General features: G+C 41.2%; 1 protein-coding gene across 1 annotated transcript; it reads left to right on the top strand.

Annotated features, from left to right (window-relative positions):
- Positions 1–675: 675 nt before the first annotated feature.
- On the top strand, positions 676–10,540 carry GATAD1 (GATA zinc finger domain containing 1; the record flags this gene model as incomplete). The annotated part of the gene is made up of 5 exons (XM_079711582.1): positions 676–927; positions 1,723–1,848; positions 3,459–3,518; positions 8,218–8,401; positions 10,350–10,540. The coding sequence occupies 5 exons, from the start codon at positions 676–678 to the stop codon at positions 10,538–10,540; spliced, it is 813 nt and encodes a 270-aa protein (XP_079567708.1).
- Between the last annotated feature and the right edge of the window lie 9,880 nt (positions 10,541–20,420).

The following is a 20,420-nucleotide window of genomic DNA, read 5'->3' as shown; positions in this document are numbered from 1 at the left end:
TTGGCTTTAAAATGTTTCAACTCCTAATACACAAATGTCCATGGATATAATCCTTATAAGCAAACGTATTTGGGGGTCTAAAGTATAACTTTAAAGAGTGTAAAGGGGTCCTAAGTAGGAGTGCCAGATTTAACAAATAAAAATACAGGATGCCCAGTTATATCTGAATTCAGATAAACAACGAATATTGCATGGGATACACTCATATTAAAAAGTTATTCGTTGCTTATCTGAATTTTAGATATACTTGAGCCTGCAATATTTTAGTAATCAATTATAGGCCTAAGACCGGAAAGTCCGCGAACCGTGCTCTGTCCCAGGAGTCCCGGACAGGGCACTTCCGGTCAGGCGGGCCGGCCTGGGCGCGGGCCCCGCCCATCGCCGGAAGCCTCCTCAGGCCAAGGCTCGGCTTTCCTCCCAGGCCAGGCCCCGCCCCGGCCCCGCCTCCCGGAGCCGGGGCAGCTGGGGCCTGGTGCGGGCTGTGGAGCGGGCGGATCAGGCTTCCTGCCTCCAGGGGGCAGCGGCCGCGGCGTGGTCCCAGGGTGGACAGCTCGGCGCCGCGCCCGGCCGCTCTTTCTGTCTTTGGGAGTGACGGGCCGGCCAAAGGGCCGCCGAAAGCCGGCGGTCGCCATTCCCGTGTCGCTGCGCCCGCGGGGGCCGCCCGAGCCGGCCACGATGCCACTGGGCCTGAAGCCCACCTGCAGCGTCTGCAAGACCACATCGTCCTCCATGTGGAAGAAGGGCCCGCAGGGGGAGATCCTCTGCCACCACTGCACGGGCCGGGGCGGCGCGGGCGGCGGGGGCGCCGGCTCGGGGGCGGCCGGCGGGACGGGGGGCAGTGGCGGCGGTGGCGGCTTCGGCGCGGCGACCTTCGCCAGCACCTCGGCCGCCCCTCCGCAGAGCAACGGGGGCGGGGGCGGCAAGCAGGTGAGCTCCTCCGGCCCCTCCCTCCGGCAGAGGTCGACCGGGCGCTTGGCGGGCGGAGGCCGGGTGGGCGCGGAGGGGGCGGGCGGGGGCCTCCCGGGATCGCCGTGCTCGTACTGGGCCGGGCCGCCCCTTTCCATCCCGGTTGAGAACATGGTCTTTGGTTCGGCCCATTCTCAGCACCTTTTCTTGTGAGGAATTGAAAGGCTAGAGAAGCAAGAAAAGTGAAAACGCTTCAGAAATCTCCCCATTGTAATGTTTTGGATAGCAACCAGACATCTCAGTATACACACGTATACATAGAGATGTCGGCAGGGTCATGCTACTGGACCTCTTTACCTGTTAATAAAGTTCATTTTGTCATAATGTCGTGTTATTAAGATTATCATGTCATCATTTTCAGTGGCAGCATAAGTATTACATTGCAGGAGGTGGCATACCAAACCCGTTCTCTGGCATAGGAGAGTTGAGTTTTTAAGCATTTTTCTGTTATAAACACAACCGATGAATAGTTCTTGCCTTGGCCTGGACTGACTATTGTTGCTGCCCCTTGACCTATTACAAGTAGCTCACACCTTTTTGGATGCTCTGGAGATGCTTGCCTAAGGCTCTCCCTGTTTGAATTAGGCCAGTTCGTGTGATTACCCGGGATAAAAAAAAAAGGTTCACTCTTACTTAATTTTTAAATGATCGTTTAAAGTGCATACTCTGGGATCCTTGTAAGATGTTTGTATCGGGACAGCAACCTTTCTGCACTTTTTATTTCTCTTTTTTGTTCTTTAATTGTTTATGTAACAGAGTAAGCAGGAAATTCACAGGAGGTCTGCTCGGCTCAGAAACACTAAATACAAATCTGCTCCAGCTGCTGAAAAGAAAGTTTCCACTAAAGGAAAAGGGAGAAGACATATTTTTAAATTAAAAAATGTAAGATGATTGTGGACAGTGTCTTGTACTGTAATGGCATTGTGTGTGTAGTGTGTCCTGCCACTGCCTTCATCTCTCATCACTGAACTTGGACTCTGCTCTTGGCAGCTATTCTGTAGTGTTCTGGGGACTGGTCCAGACTATCTAAAAGGGAGTGAGCTCTGTTGTAGGAGGCTTACTGTTTATAAAGTTAATAATACCCTTTCTCTGTTTTTTTAGCTTTTTTTTTTCCCTCTGGGAAATATAAAATATTCTAAAAGAAACCTAAACCCCCAGCGCATTTTACTGGGTTCTCTGGAAAGGATGAGATGGGGTTATAGTTCTTGGCGTGGCCAGGTATACTGGGAAAACTTTTTTTTTTATTCTTAAAGCTCTAAGTAAATAATAATACTGAAACTCATTCATTTCCATATTTATTTTTTATTATGGCCCCAGAAGACGTTTCTTACTGATTTATAATGATCAACTTGAATATGAATGAAAAATTTTACTAAATCTTCTTTATCTCTTCTTCTATGAGAAAGTAGATGGTCGAAAGACTTGTGCTGGGGTAGTAGAAAGCATATTTTTGTTGCAGTAAATTCTCATTGTTTTTGTAAATACAAGGGACAGTGGTTAAACACAATGGGCAATGCATTATATACTATTTTTTTAAAACCTCAGTATGGTACTCTTTGCTTTCAGAACAGGAATGCTTCACTTACCAGTAAAGGCATTTCTGAAGTTGGGTGTGTTTATTTAAAAAACTCAGAGAGGCCTTGTGTTATATTCTTGTGCAGATTGTGGATCCTTTTTCTTGTTTAGAATAGTTGCCCCTAATTTATTTAAGATTTTTATAATTCAGTTTTCTAAAATGAGGTGTTTATTGACTAGACGAAACATGTAAATATTGGATTATAGTTGTATACACTTAAATGCTCTAAACACGTTTTCCTCTTAAGTATGGTGGAATATGTTCTCTGCAAGTATTTTAATATCAATTTCTCTAACAACGCCTTTCTTCAAGGATAATACCAAGACATATTTGGGAAGGCCTAGTACTGTGTTGTGGTGTGAAAGTGTGTGTTACAGCTTAGGAAGGAATTTCAATGATGGTTGAGTGGTGGCAAGTTACTAAGAACTCCCAAGAAAGTTTCCTTTGGCCTTGGTTCAGGCTTGCTAGAAAATTAGTTCTGATGATACTGTCATAACTAGTTCCATAGTTAAGTGGAGATGGAAAATGTCTTTGAGGAGACACGTTTTTAATTATTCCCACCTCCGTCATGCTCAGGCCATTAGAGCCAGATTTTTTTATAACTAGAATGTGTAATAAAGCTCTGAGAAGGCTTGTGTTAGATTTCAGCCACATAGTCAGGAGCCGGTCCTTTGGGGCTCAGCAATTTTTAAGCTAAAGGTAGCAGAAGTATTCAGACCAAGCTTTGCCACAACGATCAGAAAAGCATTTTTTTTTAACTGCAGTTCTTGTCACCAAACAACAACTTTAGTATTTCTTAAATTACAGAACTCTCATATATGGCTGGAAAAATGCCTGTACACGCTACACACACACACACACACACACACACACACATCATGAATGTGCTAATATTTTTACTTTTGTTTTTTGACAGCCCATCAAAGCCCCTGAGTCAGTTTCCACCATAATTACTGCAGAATCAATCTTCTACAAGGTGAGCATCTGTAGTTACTGAAGGAAGGTTTGAATTTATTGTATAATGTGCTACTAAAATGCTGGGTTAGTCTAAAAGTCTCTGCTACTCTGTATAAGGTGTGATTGTGGTTTTTGTTCCTTTCTAAGCTATTTTTCCCTGTAGGTGGCTATTATAAAACATCTCATCCAGAGCTGAGTTGGGAGAGGAAGTTGCCTATTGAAATACGATATGAGGATCTTAAGTATTTTTTAATGTAGATTATGGGAATCGTTTTTAAAATGAAAATGTATGGTGTGGAGCCATTGAGTATGATGCTTGCTGTGGGTTTGTCATACATGGCCTTTATTATGTTGAGGTAGGTTCCCTCTATGCCCATTTTCTGAAGAGCTTTTATCATAAATGGGTGTTGAATTTTGTCAAAAGTTTTTTCTGCATCTATTGAGATGATCATATGGTTTTTATTCTCAATTTGTTAATGTGGTGTATCACATTGATTGATTTGATTATATTGAAGAATCCTTGCATCCCTTGGATAAATCCCCCTTGATCATGGTGTATGATCCTTTTAATGTGCTGTTGGATTCTGTTTGCTAGTATTTTGTTCACGATTTTTGCATCTATGTTCATCAGTGATATTGGTCTATAATTTTCTTTTTTTGTGATATCTTTTTCTGGTTTTGGTATCAGGGTGATGGTGGCTTCGTAGAATGAATTTGGGAGTGTTTCTCCCTCTGCAACTTTTTGGAAGAGTTTGAGAAGGATAGGTTTTAGCTCTTCTCTAAATGTTTGTTAGAATTCTCCTGGGAAGCCATTTTGTTTGTTGGAAGATTTTTAATTATGGTTTCAATTTCATTACTTGTGATAGGTCTGTTTATATTTTCTGTTTCTTCCTGGTTCAGTCTCGCAAAATTGTACCTTTCCAAGAATTTGTCCATTTCTTCGTGGTTGTCCATTTTATTGGCATATAGTTGTTTGTAGTAGTCTCTTTAATCCTTTGTATTTCTGCAGTGTCAGTTGTGATTTCTCCTTTTTCATTTCTAATTTTATTGATCTGTGTCCTCTCCCTGTTTTTCTTGATGAGTCTGGCTAAGGGTTTATCTATTTTGTTTATCTTCTCAAAGAACCAGCTTTTAGCTTTATTGATCTTTGCTATTGTTTTCTTCATTTCAGTTTATTTCTGCTCTTTATGATTTCTTTCTTTCTATTGACTTTGGGTTTTCTTTGTTCTTTCTCTAGTTGTTTTAAGCGTAGGGTTAGATTGTTTATTTGAGATTTTTCTTGTTTCTTGAGGTGAAATTGTATTGCTATAAAGTTCCCTCTTAGAACTTCTTTTGCTGCATCCCATAGGTTTTGGGTCATCGTGTTTTCATTGTCATTTGTTTCTATGTATTTTTTAATTTCTTCTTTGATTTCTTCAGTGATCTCTTGGTTATTTAGTAGCACACTGTTTAGCCTCCATGTATTTGTGGTTTTTACAGTTTTTTTCCTGTAATTGATTTCCACTCATAGCATTGTGGTCAGAAAAAAAGATTGATACGATTTCAATTTTCTTAAATTTTCCCAGGCTGGATTTGTGACTCAAGATGTGATCTGTCCTGGAGAATGTTCCATGTGCACTTGAGAAGAAAGTGTGTTCTGCCACTTTTGGGTGGAATGTTCTGTAAATATCAATTAGATCTATCTGGTCTATGGTGTCATTTAAAGCTTGTGTTTATTTATTTTCTGTTTGGATGATCTGTCCATTGGTGTAAGTGGGGTGTTAAATTCCCCTACTCTTATTGTGTTACTGTCGATTTCTCCTTTCATGGTTGTTAGCATTTGTCTTATGTATTGAGGTGCTCCTATGTTGGGTGCATAAACATTTATAATTGTTATATCTTCTTCTTGGATTGATCCTTTGATCATTATGTAGTGTCCCTCCTTATCTCTTGTAACAATCTTTATTTTAAGGTCTATTTCATCTGATATGAGTGTTGCTACTCCAGCTTTCTTTTGATTTCCATTTGCATGGAATATCTTTTTCCATGCCTTCACTTTCAGTCTGTATGTGTCCCTAGGTCTGAAGTGGGTCTCTTGTAGACAGCGTATATATGGGTCTTGTTTTTCTACCCATTCATCCAGTCTGTCTTTTGGTTGGGGCATTTAATCCATTTACATTCATGGTTATTATCGATATGTATGTTGCTGCTACCTTTTTTTTTTTTTTTTTTGCGGTACACGGGCCTCTCACTGTTGTGGCCTCTCCCGTTGCGGAGCACAGGCTCTGGACGCGCAGGCTCAGCAGCCATGGCTCATGGGCCTAGCCGCTCCGCGGCATGTGGGATCTTCCCAGACCGGGGCACGAACCCGTGTCCCCTGCATCGGCAGGCGGACTCTCAACCACTGCGCCACCAGGGAAGCCCCCTATTACCATTTTCTTAATTGTTTGGGGTTTGTTTTTGTGGGTCTTTTTCTTCTCTTGTGTTTTCTGCTTAGAAAAGTTTCTTTAGTATTTGTTATAGCACTGGTTTGGTGGTGCTGAATTCTCTTAGCTTTTGACTTCTCCGAAAAGCTTTTGACTTCTCCGAAAAGCTTTTGACTTCTCCATGGAATCTGAATGAGATCCTTGCTAGGTAGAGTAATCTTGGCTGTAGGTTCTTCTCTTTCATCACTTTAAGTATATCCTGCCACTCCCTTCTGGCCTACAGAGTTTCTGCTGCAAAATCAGCTGATAACCTTATAAGGATTCCTTTGTATGTTATTTTTTGTTTTTCCCTTGCTGCTTTTAATATTTTTTCTTTGAATTTAAATTTTGTTAGTTTGATTAATATGTGTCTTGATGTGTTTTTCCTAGGTGTTATCCTCTATGGGACTCTGTGTGCTTTCTGGACGTGGGTGATTATTTCCTTTCCCATGTTAGGGAAGTTTTCAACTGTAATCTCTTCAAGTATTTTCTCAGACCCTTTTTTTTTCTCTTCTTCTTATGGGACTACTATAATTTGAATGTTGGTGCGTTTAGTGTTGTCCCAGAGGTCTCTGAGATTGTCTTCAATTCTTTTCATTCTTTTTTTCTTTCTTCTGCTCCTCAGCAGTTATTTCCACTATTTTGTCTTCCAGTTCACTTATTCGTTCTTCTGCCTCCGTTATTCTGTTACTGATTCCTTCTAGTGTATTTTTCATTTCGGTTATTGTGTTGTTCATCTCTGTTTGTTTGCTCTTTAGTTCTTCTAGATTTCTGTTAAACATTTCTTGTATTTTCTCAACTTGTGCCTCCATTCTATTTCTGAGATTCTGGATCATCTTTACTATCATTACTCTGAATTCTTTTTCAGATAGATTGCCTATTGCCTCTTCATTTATTTGGTCTTTTAGGTTTTTCCTTGCTCCCTCCTTCATCTGTGACATATTTTTTTGCCATCTCATTTTTTTTTTTTTTATGAGTGGGATTGTGTTCCTGTCTTACTGGTTGTTTGGCCTGAGGCTTCCAACACTGGAGTTTTTAGGCTACTGGATAGAGATGGGTCTTGGTGCTGAGATGAGGAACTCCGTGAGACCTCACTCCGATGCATATTCCCTGGGGTTTGAGGTTCTCTGTTAGTCCAGTGGTTTGGACTTGGAGCTCCACTGCAGGAGCTTCGGCCTGACCCCAGGCTCGTGAACCAAGATCCCGCAAGCCTCCTGGAGTGGGGGGAAAAAAAAAAGAACAATAACAAAGTAAAAAATAAAATTAGACTAGGAAACTAACAGATATGTTAGGAAGAATATAAAAATAAAAATATAGATTAATCGACAACCAGAAGGTACATCAGTACCACAATAGTAAAAAAAGAGGAGGAGGGAAACTAAATAAAAAAGGAGGGGTGTGGGAAGGCCTTGGCTGTGGAGGGCGGGGCCTAAGCAAGGGTGAAGTTTGGGTGCTGGGCGGGGCCTATGCTTAGGACCCACAGGGCTGGAAAAGGCCCTGGGGGCTGTGGGGGGGGGTGGGGCTTAGGCTCAAGGAACAGAAGGGGTCCAGGCGTGCCCCCCCACCCCTGGTCTCAGAGGGCAGGGGACCTCCTCTGGGAGCCCAGCACACTTCCTGGGCTCGGGTGGGTGGGGCAAATGCCCTCCTCTCCTCTCCTGCTCCTCCAGTCTGGGAGGGCCCCTCCCCCATGCTTCTCCTGATCTCCCCAGCCTCCCTCCTATGGTGCCAAGGACCCACGCGGCCTGGAGTGGGGTTTGGAGGACAGGGGACCAGCCTGGGAGATCAGCAGGCTCCCCATGCCCAAGTGGGTGGGGCAGTTGCCCTCCACTCCTCTCCTGCTCCTCCCAGAGGACCCCTCTCACCTGCCTCTCCTGTTCTCCCCCTGGCCTCCTTCCTATGCCCCCAAGGACCCACGAGACCTGGAGGGGGCTTTGGAGTGCAGGGGACAGGCCTGGGAGCTCAGCAGGCTCCCAGGGCCTGAGTGGGTGAGGCATTCGCCCTCCGCTCCTTTCCCGCTCTTCCTCTCCTGATCTGCCCAGCCTCAGGGGTACTGGTCCTGTCTGGCTTCCCCTTCTCCTCCCGCCTCAGTCCCCCTACGTCCTACTGGTTCACTTTGGGGTTCCTCCCGTCTCCTTGGGCGTCAGAGTCCACCACCATTGGCCAGCAGGCGCCCTAGTTGTGGGGAGATGCTAACTCCACGTCTTCCCACACCACCATCTTGACTCCACCTCCTATTTTTATTTTAAATATGGGGTTATCTTCTACTTCCCCCAGGGAGTCTATTACCAAATTGGAGATGTTGTTTCTGTAATTGACGAACAAGATGGAAAACCCTACTATGCTCAGATCAGGGGTTTTATCCAGGACCAGTATTGTGAGAAGAGTGCAGCACTGACGTGGCTCATTCCCACTCTCTCTAGCCCCAGGGACCAATTTGATCCTGCATCCTACATCATAGGTGAGTTTGACAGGTACAGACAGGTTCTTGAACCCAGTTAATTTTCCATTATTATGTGAAAGTATATTCATCTGCTTGGGCTGCCGTGACAAAATACGTGGGCTAAACAACAGAAATTTATTTTCTCACAGTTCTGGAGGCTGGAAGTCCTAAGGTGCTGTCAGGGTGGGTTTCTGGTGAGAGCTCTCTTCCTGGCTTGTAGACAGCCACCTTTTCTCACATGGGCTTTCCTCTGTGTGTGTGCACTCATGGCATCTCTTCCTCTTCTTATAAGGACACCAATCCTGTTGGATTACAGCCCCACCCTTATGGCTTCATATAACCTTAATTATCTCCCTAAAGGCCCTATCTCCAAATATTATCACATTAGGGATTAGGACTTAAACATATGAATTTGGCGAGATACAATTCAGTCCATAACAGAGAAGCGTAAGTACAAAAAAGTAGAGATTATTATAGGAAATATGAAATTTATTTATTTATTTATTTTTTTTTTTTTGCGGTATGCGGGCCTCTTGCTGTTTTGGCCTTTCCCGTTGCGGAGCACAGGCTCCAGACGCGCAGGCTCAGCAGCCATGGCTCGCGGGCCCAGCCGCTCCACGGCATGTGGGATCTTCCCGGACCGGGGCACGAACCCGTGTCCCCTGCATCGGCAGGCGGACTCTCAACCACTGCGCCACCAGGGAAGCCCAAAAACATGAAATTTATGTAGCTGGGGTTTGAGGGCTATACGTTATTTTGAGTTCCAGGGCAGTATAGTATGCACGTACTAAAATGCTGTGTGAATAAGATTTTTCTGAGTGACCCAGGGTTAAACTCTATTAAAAGAATTTATTGCTCAAGAACTAGGTTATTTAGGTAACATGTAAAAATTTACTCAAAAATGATTTCTAGAGGAACTGTCATATTTATGTCTAAAATCTTACAAATTCTCATTATGTGTCCCTCTAGATGTCACACACATCATCCTAGACCTTTTGCAACCTTTTTTTATCATTGTTGGTAGTTGAAATGGCAGCCACTGTACTCATTAATTTCAAGGCTGACTATAAAGAATTGGTTCTTGACATAGACTCACAAGAAGAAGTTGATAAACAGAATTTTGAAAGTGTTCAGAGTTTTAAAATTACCCCAAACTTTTCAACCTTTCTGCAATGGGCATACGTTACTTTTGCGTTCTAAGAAAAAAGATACAAAAGGTTTTTTTCAGAGAGAACTCAAGGACAAGTAGAGTACCACTATTATTCTCAGCTGCATGTCAAGTTTGATACATGACCAAGCAGTTTTAGTCTTCTGCTTGTAAGTATTGATACATAGAAGAGTGAACTTTCATTAACCTGTTCTATCAGACAGGATTGTCAGCAGAGGCAGTAACGTGACTGAATCACCTCTAGGACTTCTGTCTCACCTCTCCTCTTCCTAATCCTCAGATTGTAAAGGAGACAGCATAGCATAAAGGTTCAGAGCACAGACTCTGGAACTAGACTGTGTGGGTTCCTAGGACAGCCACTTACTAACTGTGTGATCTCAGGCAGTTTCCTTGATCTCTCTTGCCTTATTTCCTCATGTAAAATGGGAAGAATAATAGTGCCTAACTCAGAGGGTTGTTGTGAGGATTCAAAGCATTGAGATATATATATATATATATATATATATATATATATATATATATCAAGTACTTAGAACAGTGTCGACATAATAAACACTATATAAGGCTAAATATTATTTTTAGAATCCTTTCTATATTGAGTTATATTTTGGGGAGAATGCTATATTCCTTAAGCAGTTAAAGCAGAAAACAATGATGGAAAGTAACTTCAAAATAATATATGTTTCAAGGGCTAATGTCAAGTTACCACCAGACCAGTTTCTCCTAGTGTCTAGGAATTTTAACATTTTATGGAAATGATATATATCTTCAAAAATGTGAATGTTGGCTGCCTTCTAGGACCAGAGGAGGATCTTCCAAGGAAGATGGAATACTTGGAATTTGTTTGTCATGCACCTTCTGAATATTTCAAGTCACGTTCATCACCATTTCCCACAGTTCCCACCAGACCAGAGAAGGGCTATATATGGACTCATGTTGGACCTACTCCTGCAATAACTATTAAGGAAACAGTTGCCAACCATTTGTAGTTTTAAAAGTGAACATGGATTTCCAGTTGTCTTGTATTTGTACTACCGTAAGACATGCCACATGTTTCTTTTTTTTTTTTTTTTTTTTTCCAGTACGCAGGCCTCTCACTGTTGTGGCCTCTCCTGTTGCGGAGCACAGGCTCCGGACGTAGAGGCTCAGTGGCCATGGCTCACAGGCCCAGCCGCTCCGCGGCATGTGGGATCTTCCCGGACCGGGTCACGAACCCGTGTCCCCTGCATCAGCAGGCGGACTCTCAACCACTGCGCCACCAGGGAAGCCCCACATGTTTCTTTAATGAAATTCTTGGATGGAAAAATGACTAAAAAGTTTTTTCTCTACTGCCCAGTAATCATTAGCTTGTTTATTACTAGTCACTTAGAAAATTAAAAGAGATAGAAAAGAATTAAATATATTTTGAAGTTAAATATTACATACACATTAAGTGTGTGTATCCTCCCCAGCAAAGACTGTAATTTCCAAGGAGACCATTAGGAACAGGTAGTGTCTATTTTTCTCCATCATTTATTTCTAGAAACTCATAAAATGGATTGTATTTTTCTACAAGAATAAAATATTAATTAAGGTTTGAATTTCTAACCAAGGGCTGAATCAAATAAAATGTAGCCGTGATCAACAGTATCTATCACCAAGTTAAAAAAGAGCTTTATTTTATCATCTAGAACAGACTGTTGGCTGCTTTAACCTTAAGGAAAGTGATTGGTGGATGATGTTATTAGCCTAGGTTTTTTAAAACTTTCATCCAATTCTTCTGTAGTAAGCAGGGATTCAGAATCATTTGGTTGATCTTAATAGAGCTGCTCTTCACTGCTCTCACCTACCTTCTCAGTCAGAGTGAGGCTTAATCAAAACATTAAGTTTATAGTTCAGACAGACAACTTCACTAAAAAACACACAGGAAACGTACTGTTCAGGCATCCCTGAGCAGTAGTTTCTTGACCACCATTAGAACAAACATTGGGCAGTCATAAAAATGATTAATCATTAGCACTGATATCTAAAAAAAGTCCACTCCAAAGTTAAAACCATCTGCTATGTACTCATAATAACAGGCCTAAAACAATGTCTGGGATTTAGAAGTCCAGGCACAGGAATTCTATTCAGAATTCAGGGACAGGTTTTACTTCAAGTGTAGGTCAGCTAAGTAAGGGAGCAACAATTTAAAAGAGGGAAGAAGTGGGATTTGCACACACTTGCTTCCTCTCCTGTACTGACTGGACCATTATTTCTCAACCCCAGCAAAATTTGTCAGGATCTAATTTAATTATGATGATTTTGAATTGTAGGAGTTTTAACTGTTACCATTTTTCTACACAGTTAATGTTTGTATGTTGTAAGGAAGTTATGGTTTGTATGTTGTAGATAGATAGCTCTATGTACATAGTTATCTCTCTCTTCACAAAAGTTATAGTAAAATTGATTGTAAATACCATTGTAAATAACTAAATGCTAATATTCAGACTTGGATTAAAATGTATTTTTCACAGTGTATTTACTTTGGATTTATTTCATGCATTTACTTATTTCATTTAAACAATTAAATAGGGCTTTCTACCACAAAATGGTGTAAATAGAAGACACCACTGTTGTAGTACTCATAATTTGGAATGACAGATTCGTCATCGGTATGTAATAGATATTAGGAAACTCAAAGAATGGCCGATAGATCAAATGAACACTTAAGGTATTTATTAAAATGAAATATTTAAAAACCAGTGTATATATGGACCATTTGTTTATAAATTCCTAGATACTTGTGTAATATCTTTTAAAATAAAGATCGAATTTTCATATTCCTCCTTAACAGACAGCAAATGGCTCCTGTTACTCACAGCGTAGATCCATAGCTTTTCTCCTGTGATGGAAGGCCTGCGCTGATGTGGCCCCAGACTATGTTCCCAGCCTTGTCGCCAAAGGGGTGAAAGGCTGAGGCAGTGCGCTCCTCCACTTCAAATCCATCTTCCCTTTCAGACTGCCTGCCCTGCTGATTTTAGGCCCCAGCCCAGACACAGAAGCAAAAGCCTTATACAGACTGTTCAGCGGGCTCCCACAGTTGTGGAAGGTAAAACCTCTATAATAGATACTTTATTCTATTTCATTCCTAGTGGCTCTGTTTCTCTAATCATATCCTGACTGATACAGTTACTGAGACACTGAAAGATAAAGCAAGAAACTGCTGTTTTTCGTTACAAGCTATTTAGAATTACTTGGCCTTCTTTTTATAAAAACTATGTACATGTATTACTTTGATAAATTTTTTTAATTGAAAAGTAATGAAGGATATCACAAAGGGAAAGATGAATAGATTGTATTATAAAAGACTTTAATTTCTAACTGTCAAAATGTGTATACAAAATTAAAAACCAAACAACTCTCTTTTTCTCTCTTTCTTTTTTCTGTTAAAGTGGGAATCATTAACCAGTATTTCTTACTCAACATGACAGACTGGCATGAATTAATTACCCAGTTACAAACAAAAGCTACAAACATAACCTCAACTTCTTGTAACGTCATCACCATTTGGAATTACCATAACTCCTATATTCCACCTGTTTAGCAGAAGCTGGGTAGAAGGGAGCAAGTTTATAACAACAACACCTTCTATACCTTCAATACTTCTCCCTGTGGATTGGGAAGGTGCGAGTTAAAAAGATGTAACTTAATTAATTAAATAATTTATTTATTGGCTGCGCTGGGTCTTAGTTGCGGCAGGTGGGATCTTTGTTGCTGCATGCGGGCTCTTTTAGTTGCAGCATGTGGGATCTAGTTCCCTGACCAGGCATCGAACCCGGGCCCCTTGCATTGGGAGCGTGGAAAAAGACAGTAACTTTAGAATAGAGAGTGAAGGTGCTGTTGGGGAAATACAATTTGAAAAAAGTTTCAGAGATCCCCTCCACAAAGGTAGTAGAAAAAGAAAACACTTTTATTACTGACTGAGGATTAAACCATGTGCTACTCATCACAGGCAACTGGCTGAGGTTGCAAAGACAGAAAGAAATCTCACCCTTTTATGCAGCCACACAGGTGTGGTCATTACATACAGGTTCTCAAGATAAACAGTAACTAGTCATCATTTAAGAGAACTTGACAGCACCATTAATCACATGCAGTTCTTCCTAAATTTACCTGGTGATTGGGGTGACCACCTACGTTAGCTAATTGACTTTATGGGGGGCAGGGGGGACAAACGTCTTTATGACAGGAGGTACTTTAACAATTCGGAGCACTGAAGTCTGGCTCCCACCCTCCCACAAAAACTGGAGGACAGGGGTGCTGTCTCCTGACAGTTATATTTCAAAGAGATGGCACCCAGGTCCTTGAGAAAAGCATTGCTAGATCGCAAAACTGACAGACACTTATTTAGTTTCTAAAAAGATACACTTCAAGGAGACTGAGAAAATACAAGTTTTCTAAGGTGAGTATTCCGACAAAAAAGTGAAACCTCTTGCCTTATTTTCAACAGAGGGAATTAAGCTTCTTCTTTTTTTTTTTTTTTTTTTTTTTTTGCGGTACGCGGGCCTCTCACTGCTGTGGCCTCTCCCGTTGCGGAGCACAGGCTCCGGACGCGCAGGTTCAGCGGCCATGGCTCACGGGCCCAACCGCCCCGCGGCATGTGGGATCTTCCCGGACCGGGGCACGAACCCCTGTGCCCTGCATCGGCAGGCAGACTCTCAACCACTGCACCACCAGGGAAGTCCTTAAGTTTCTTATTTTAAATTCCTATTTGTCCTTACAGTGCCCTAAATTTGGAAGAGGGAGGAAGTGGGCAGCTTTGTAATTCAGGCCTCGTATCAGGGCTGCTATTAGTACACGTTGGTGTCTGTGAGGGTTTCAATATGGCGGCCACCTAAGAGCTGGGGGAGAGTCCCAGGGCTGGAGTCCATTCTCCACTCAGCCAGGACTGTCGGTCAGGGCATGTCCTGCACCACCGTACTGGGTGGTCCTCATGGTTGTGGCTTTGTTAACATGACTAAGAGGTTCTGAACTTAAAAGGCCAAAACCATAATCTCATGCTGAAGGAAAATTCCTTTTCTTTTCATCCTCCTCCGTGAGCACTTGCAAGTGCTTTGCACCTAGCAGGTTCACAAATATCTCACTCAGTTATCCCCGTTTTATATTTTAATAATTAATCATACGGATTTTGAACATGTTTTTAGATTCCACTGCCCTTCCCCACCTTTATATAAGTGAATCACGAACACATTAGAATCACTTCTGGAGCTTTAAAAACAAAATACAGGACACACAAAAAAACCCTGCTGGAAAGTTCCCACAAGCAACTAAGTAAATCAGTATCTGTGGGGATAAGACTGGGACCTCATTAGGTTCCAAAGAATCTACTAAAACTTAAAAAAAAAAAAAAAGTTTAAATTTCCTGAGGCGACTCTGACGTGCAGCCAGAAATGAGACCGGCTGCTCAGGCTCGTTCTTAGTATATAAAATTCAGCTGATAAAGGCTTCAGTTTCTACAAAGAGAGGAAGAGATCTGCTAGCATCCTGCTTTGGGGCAATTTAGGAAGATCATCAAAGGCCTTTCTATGCCAATTAGCCCTGGTAAATGTAATTCCTCGCTTGTCAAGGAACCTGATATACACCAGTCACAGCCCGCTAGCTCAGCTGTGGCTCATTTCACTGACCCTTAGCAACGGAAGCTGCTCGCCTCCTAAAGAAATCCCCGCCTCCTAAAGAAATCCCCACCTCCTGGCCAATCAGGCTGTTTCCACGTTGCCTCTTAAGGCTGCGTGAAACGCACAACTGCCCAGCGTTCTGGGAGACGGCTGCACTGCTGGGAGGTACTGCGCTCCCCACCCTCTATGGATTGTTTTCCCTTGACTAAAGGACATCAAATTCATTACTAAGTTGTTTTAGTTTTGTCACTTTACAGTTTTCGTGAGGAGGTGGGTCCTGAAGAAGCTGCTGGAGATGCCGGGAGGCTCCCGGACTCAGGTGAAGTTAGCCTCGGAGCCCTTCGGGTTCGCTGCCTCTTTGCCGCTCTCTGGGATCCCGTTATTTTGCCTTCTGAGCTCTTGGAGTTTGTTTGTCCAGACCCTTCCGGGTGGAAAGCTGGGGTGTAAGAAACACCAGACCTAATGGGCGACAGCATTTGGATTTGTGGCCGACCTCATCTACAAGGTAAGCGCCTTGGGGAGGTCTTGACGGGTCTCAGGAACTGCAGAGGCAGCCAGAAACAGTAAATCTGGTTGAATTAGGATTATTTCAACAAGGGAAAATAAGGGGTACCTGTCAGTCTAAAGGAAGCAAGATAGCAGCTGTTAGGAGACTCACAAAGCCTCAAGGTAAGTCCAAAGTATAAACCGTTGGGGGACTTGGGGCATTAAATTAAGATGAGAAACATCAGGCTCTTTTCACCAACGGCACACCAAGATCTTAAGTAGGCGGAATTCGAAATATTTAAAGCCATTAGAGTGTCCACCACTATAAAGAAATCTTCTCAGAAAAAAATAATAGATCTATTACTAATGGGTATCTTGGAAGCCAGCACTACAAAATTGGTGGGCAAAGCTGTTAGAGATCTGGCCACCTAAGACTCCTCTGCTAGGGTAAGTTGGTCACCGAATGGGTTAGATTGACACTAGGTCACCTACCAACCTCAAGAAATTTTCCGTGTAACAAGGTATACTGTAAAACACCACGCAGTTTGGCTTTGAGAGACCCAAGGTGTAGCTAAAGAAGTGAAGTCCTCAAGTCTCAAAGAATTGAGCTCTCCACCTTCCGGCACACCTGCCTAATTTATATCTAAGAACTGCAGTCCTGGAGGCTGTAAATACATAAATGGCAAAATCTTACTAAGACAACCTAGAATCACAATGGCTGTTATGGGGAACCTTCCCATTGGACAAGATCGTTTAAGAAGGGCAATTGAAAGCAAGGGTTCCCAAACAGAATGGGATACCTGTTTAATTTTTTTCTTTTTTAGAAAAATTTAAATTGAAGTATAATTGACATATAACATTAGTTTCAGGTGTACAACATAGTGATTCAATATTTGTATACATTGCAGAATGATCACCACAGTAAGTCCAGTTAACATCTGTCGCCATACATAGTTACAAACTGTTTTTCTTGTGATGAAAAATTTTAAGATTTACTCTTAACAACTTTCAAATATACAACAGTGTTTGTTATTATAGTCACCATGCTGTATGTATATCATATCCCCATGACTTATAACTGGAAGTTTGTACCTTTTGACTCCCTTCACCCATTTCACCTCCTCTCCATCCCCTATCCCCACATCTTGCAATTACCAATCTGTTCTCTGTATCTATGAGGTTGTGTTTTTGTTATGTTTTATTAGATTCCCCACATAAGTGAGATTATAATGGTTTGGTTTCTCTGTCTGACTTATTTCACTCAGCATAATGCTCTCAAGGTCCATCTATCTTGCTGCAAATTGCAAGATTTAATTCTAAAGAAATACCACAATTTCTTTATCCATTCATCCATTGAGGGATCCTTAGGTTTTTTCAATAACTTGGCTATTGTAAATAATGCTGCAATGAATATGGGGATGTGTATATCTTTTCAATTTAATGTTTTTGTTTTCTTCAGATACAGACCCAGAAATGGGATTGCTGGATCATATGGTAGTTTTATTTTTAATTTTTTCAGGAACCTTCATACTGTTTTCTATAGTGGCTGCGTCTATTAACATACTCATCAACAGTGAACAAGGGTTCCCTTTTTCTCCACATCCTCGGCAACACTTGTTATTTCTTGTCTTTTTGATGATAGCCATTCTAACAGACAGGAGGTGGTATCTCATTGTGGTTTTGATTTGCATTTCCCTGATGATTTGTGATGCTGAGCATCCTTTCATGTACCTGTTGGCCATATGTATGTCTTCTTGGAAAAAATGTCCAGATCCTCTGCTCATTTTCTAATCAGATTATTTCATTTTTTGCTATTGAGTTGTATGAGTTCTTGATATATTTTGGATATTAATCCCTTATCAGAAACATGATTTGCAAATAATTTCTCACATTTGGTACGTTGCCTTTTCATTTTGTTGATGGTTTCCTTTGCTGTGTAGAAGTTTTCCAATTTGATGTAGTTCAACTTTTTTATTTTTGCTTTTGTGGCCTTTGCTTTTGGTATCAAATCCAAAAAATCATCGCCAAGACTAATGTCAAGAGGATTACCCACTGTGTTTTCTTCTAGGAGTTTTATGGTTTCAGGTCTAATGTTCAAGTCTTTAATCCATTTTGAGTTAAATTTTGTGTGGTATAAGATAGTGGTCCAGTTTCATTCTTTTGCATGTGGCTGTCCAGTTTTCCCAATAACATTTATTGAAGATACTGTCCTTTCCCTGTTGCATGTTCTTGGCTCCTTTGTCATAAATTAATTGACCATAGAGGTGTGGGTTTATTTCTGGGTTCTTTATTAGGTTCCATTGATCTATGTATCTTTTTTTAATGGCAGTACCATACTGTTTTGATTACTATAGCTTTGTAATATAGTTTTAAATCAGAGCACATGATGCCTCCAGATTAGTTTTTCTTAAGATTCCTTTGGCTCTTTGGGGTCTCTTGTGGTTCCACACAAAAGGATGGAACCACAAAAGATTGGGTGGATGGCTTGTTCTATTTCTGTGAAAAGTGCCATGGATATGGATTGCATTGAATCTGTAGATTGCTTTGGTTATATGAGCATTTTAGCAATATTAATTCTTTCAATCCATGAGCACAGTATATCTCTCCATTTATTTGTGTCTTTTCAAGGTACTATCTTAACTGAGTTTAACACAACAGAGAGCTTCAGAAATCTTGCAAATGAAGTGCTCTTAGTTCTATTTCTGTGTTGGTCAAGGAGAACACTCTTAAGTGGACAGGGTAGAATGCTGTAAGGCCATGGGTTTTGGATTCAGCTGGGTTAAATACACAGCCCTTGAAATAATCTTCTCAGGCAGTTGAGGGGGTTAAACATGCTGATAGGTGTAAGGTGCTTAGACACAGTGCCTGGCACATAGTAAATGCACAATAATGCAGCTATTTATTATTACATTTTTGAAAGTTCAGTTTGGAATATCACAGAGAATGGATTTTGAGTAGAGAATGGACTATCTGGTGATGCCGTTCAGTACAGTTGGTGACCCCATTCCAGTTAGGCTGGCCCTGTGCTTATTACTCACAGGTGAAAAAGATAAAGGAGGAACTTCTGCTACTCTCCATGGGTTTATCCTGAGGGCTTTTGTTCTGGTAGTGGTGGTGGGTTGCAATGTCAACCCCACTTTCTCCCAACTCCCCCTTAGGATCATTGTGCATCGATCATATTATAAGATACAGGAGGGAGTCCTCAGAGCCTCTGGCCTCCTCTCCATCAGGTGCCAACAGGGCCCCAGAGAGGAAGGATTCGAATCCCACCTCTGCTGCACAGGACCATCAGTCTCTGGGCTCATTCCCTTCATAATCAAGCTCTCTGACACTACCAGTCACAGCTGCAAATGTTTCTGAGCTGCCAGGAGAAGACTGTGATCAGAGGCCATAGTGCAGGTTGGATCTATATTCTATCAACCAAGGTCTGCCCTAAAGCTTTAAAAATACGGTTAAGATTTTCACCATCCTCAACTTATCGTTAAACGTATTTAATGTTTTACTCATCAGTTGAACTGACTGATCCATCTCCAGATATTGTCACCTAACTGAACTTGTACAGTTTGTCACAGTATCCTTAGAAGGAAAAGACATCAACTCAAAAGGTTAAAGACTTGGGAATTCCCTAGCGGTCCAGTAGTTGGAACTCAGTGCTTTCACTGCCTGGCCCAGGTTCAATCCCTGGTCGGGGAACTAAGATCCAGCAAGCCACACGGTGCAGCCAAAAAAAGAAAAAAAATTTTTTTGCTTAATTTACATGTGGGATGATTTAAAAATTCTATAACCCCTTCAAAATTGGGAAAGGTAAACTAATTTGGTAATTTACCCAAATAATTTTGTGGTGGGATTGACTTTATGGTGAATCCACTTATCTGTATTTACTAGAGAATATGAAAATTTCCCAAATGCTACTGAATAAAGTTGCATCAAAGACAACAACAACAACAAAGATTCTACCAACTATAGAATTTTATAACTCTTGAACACTAGTGCATGCTTCTACTTAGGTGGGTTTTACTTCTCTGAGAAAGCAGTAAGTTTAAAGTGTTTTGTGTATGTGTTTAATATATATATATATATATGCATTAGATATAAAGCAATTCTATATTCCAGTACTTTATTCCTCTTTAGGCCAGAGTTTTTCAATTTACAAGTCTCAACCCATGTATGGGTAAGAATGTCATTATTTGTGTGAAATAGAATAAAAGGGAAAAGTGTCAGAGTATCACATGTGGTAAGAGTAGGTGTTTTGTGAAGCTTTAGTTTCAGCCATGTGCACATATGGACTAGATCATGATGGAAAATGTATTACTCTGGGTTGTGGTGAAAATATTTTGAAAATAGGTAGCTTAGCTCTCAGCATTTTTACTTTTGTGAAGAAGCTGTAGCATTCTTTTTAACTGACACTAATTCCTACAAAATATCTGGCCAGAATAAATGTCTAGCCAAAATGCGTCATTTCAACTTTCTGTCTAAAACCTCTAAAAATTTCCCTTTCAGCATATGGTTGATGGTGTTTGTTATCCTGGAATATTCTTTGCATTCTGTTGTTGATTTGTTTGTTTCTTGGAAATTTCCTGGGAGGCTGAGTCCTATACCAGTTCTGTAAAAAATGTCAGGTTGCCTAGAAAATTAGTAGACTCCACGACATAATGCCTTTCTCTAGTGTTTACATTTTATATATTTTTTTTTTATATTTATGAGTATTGAGTATTTTACTAGAGGAATGTAAAATGTCCATTTAATT

This window comes from Hyperoodon ampullatus (genome assembly GCF_949752795.1).
Source record: "Hyperoodon ampullatus genome assembly, chromosome: 9".
NCBI lineage: Eukaryota > Metazoa > Chordata > Mammalia > Artiodactyla > Ziphiidae > Hyperoodon > Hyperoodon ampullatus.
The sequence above is the reverse complement of the archived record's forward strand: the minus strand, read 5'-3'. Positions and strand labels throughout refer to the sequence as shown.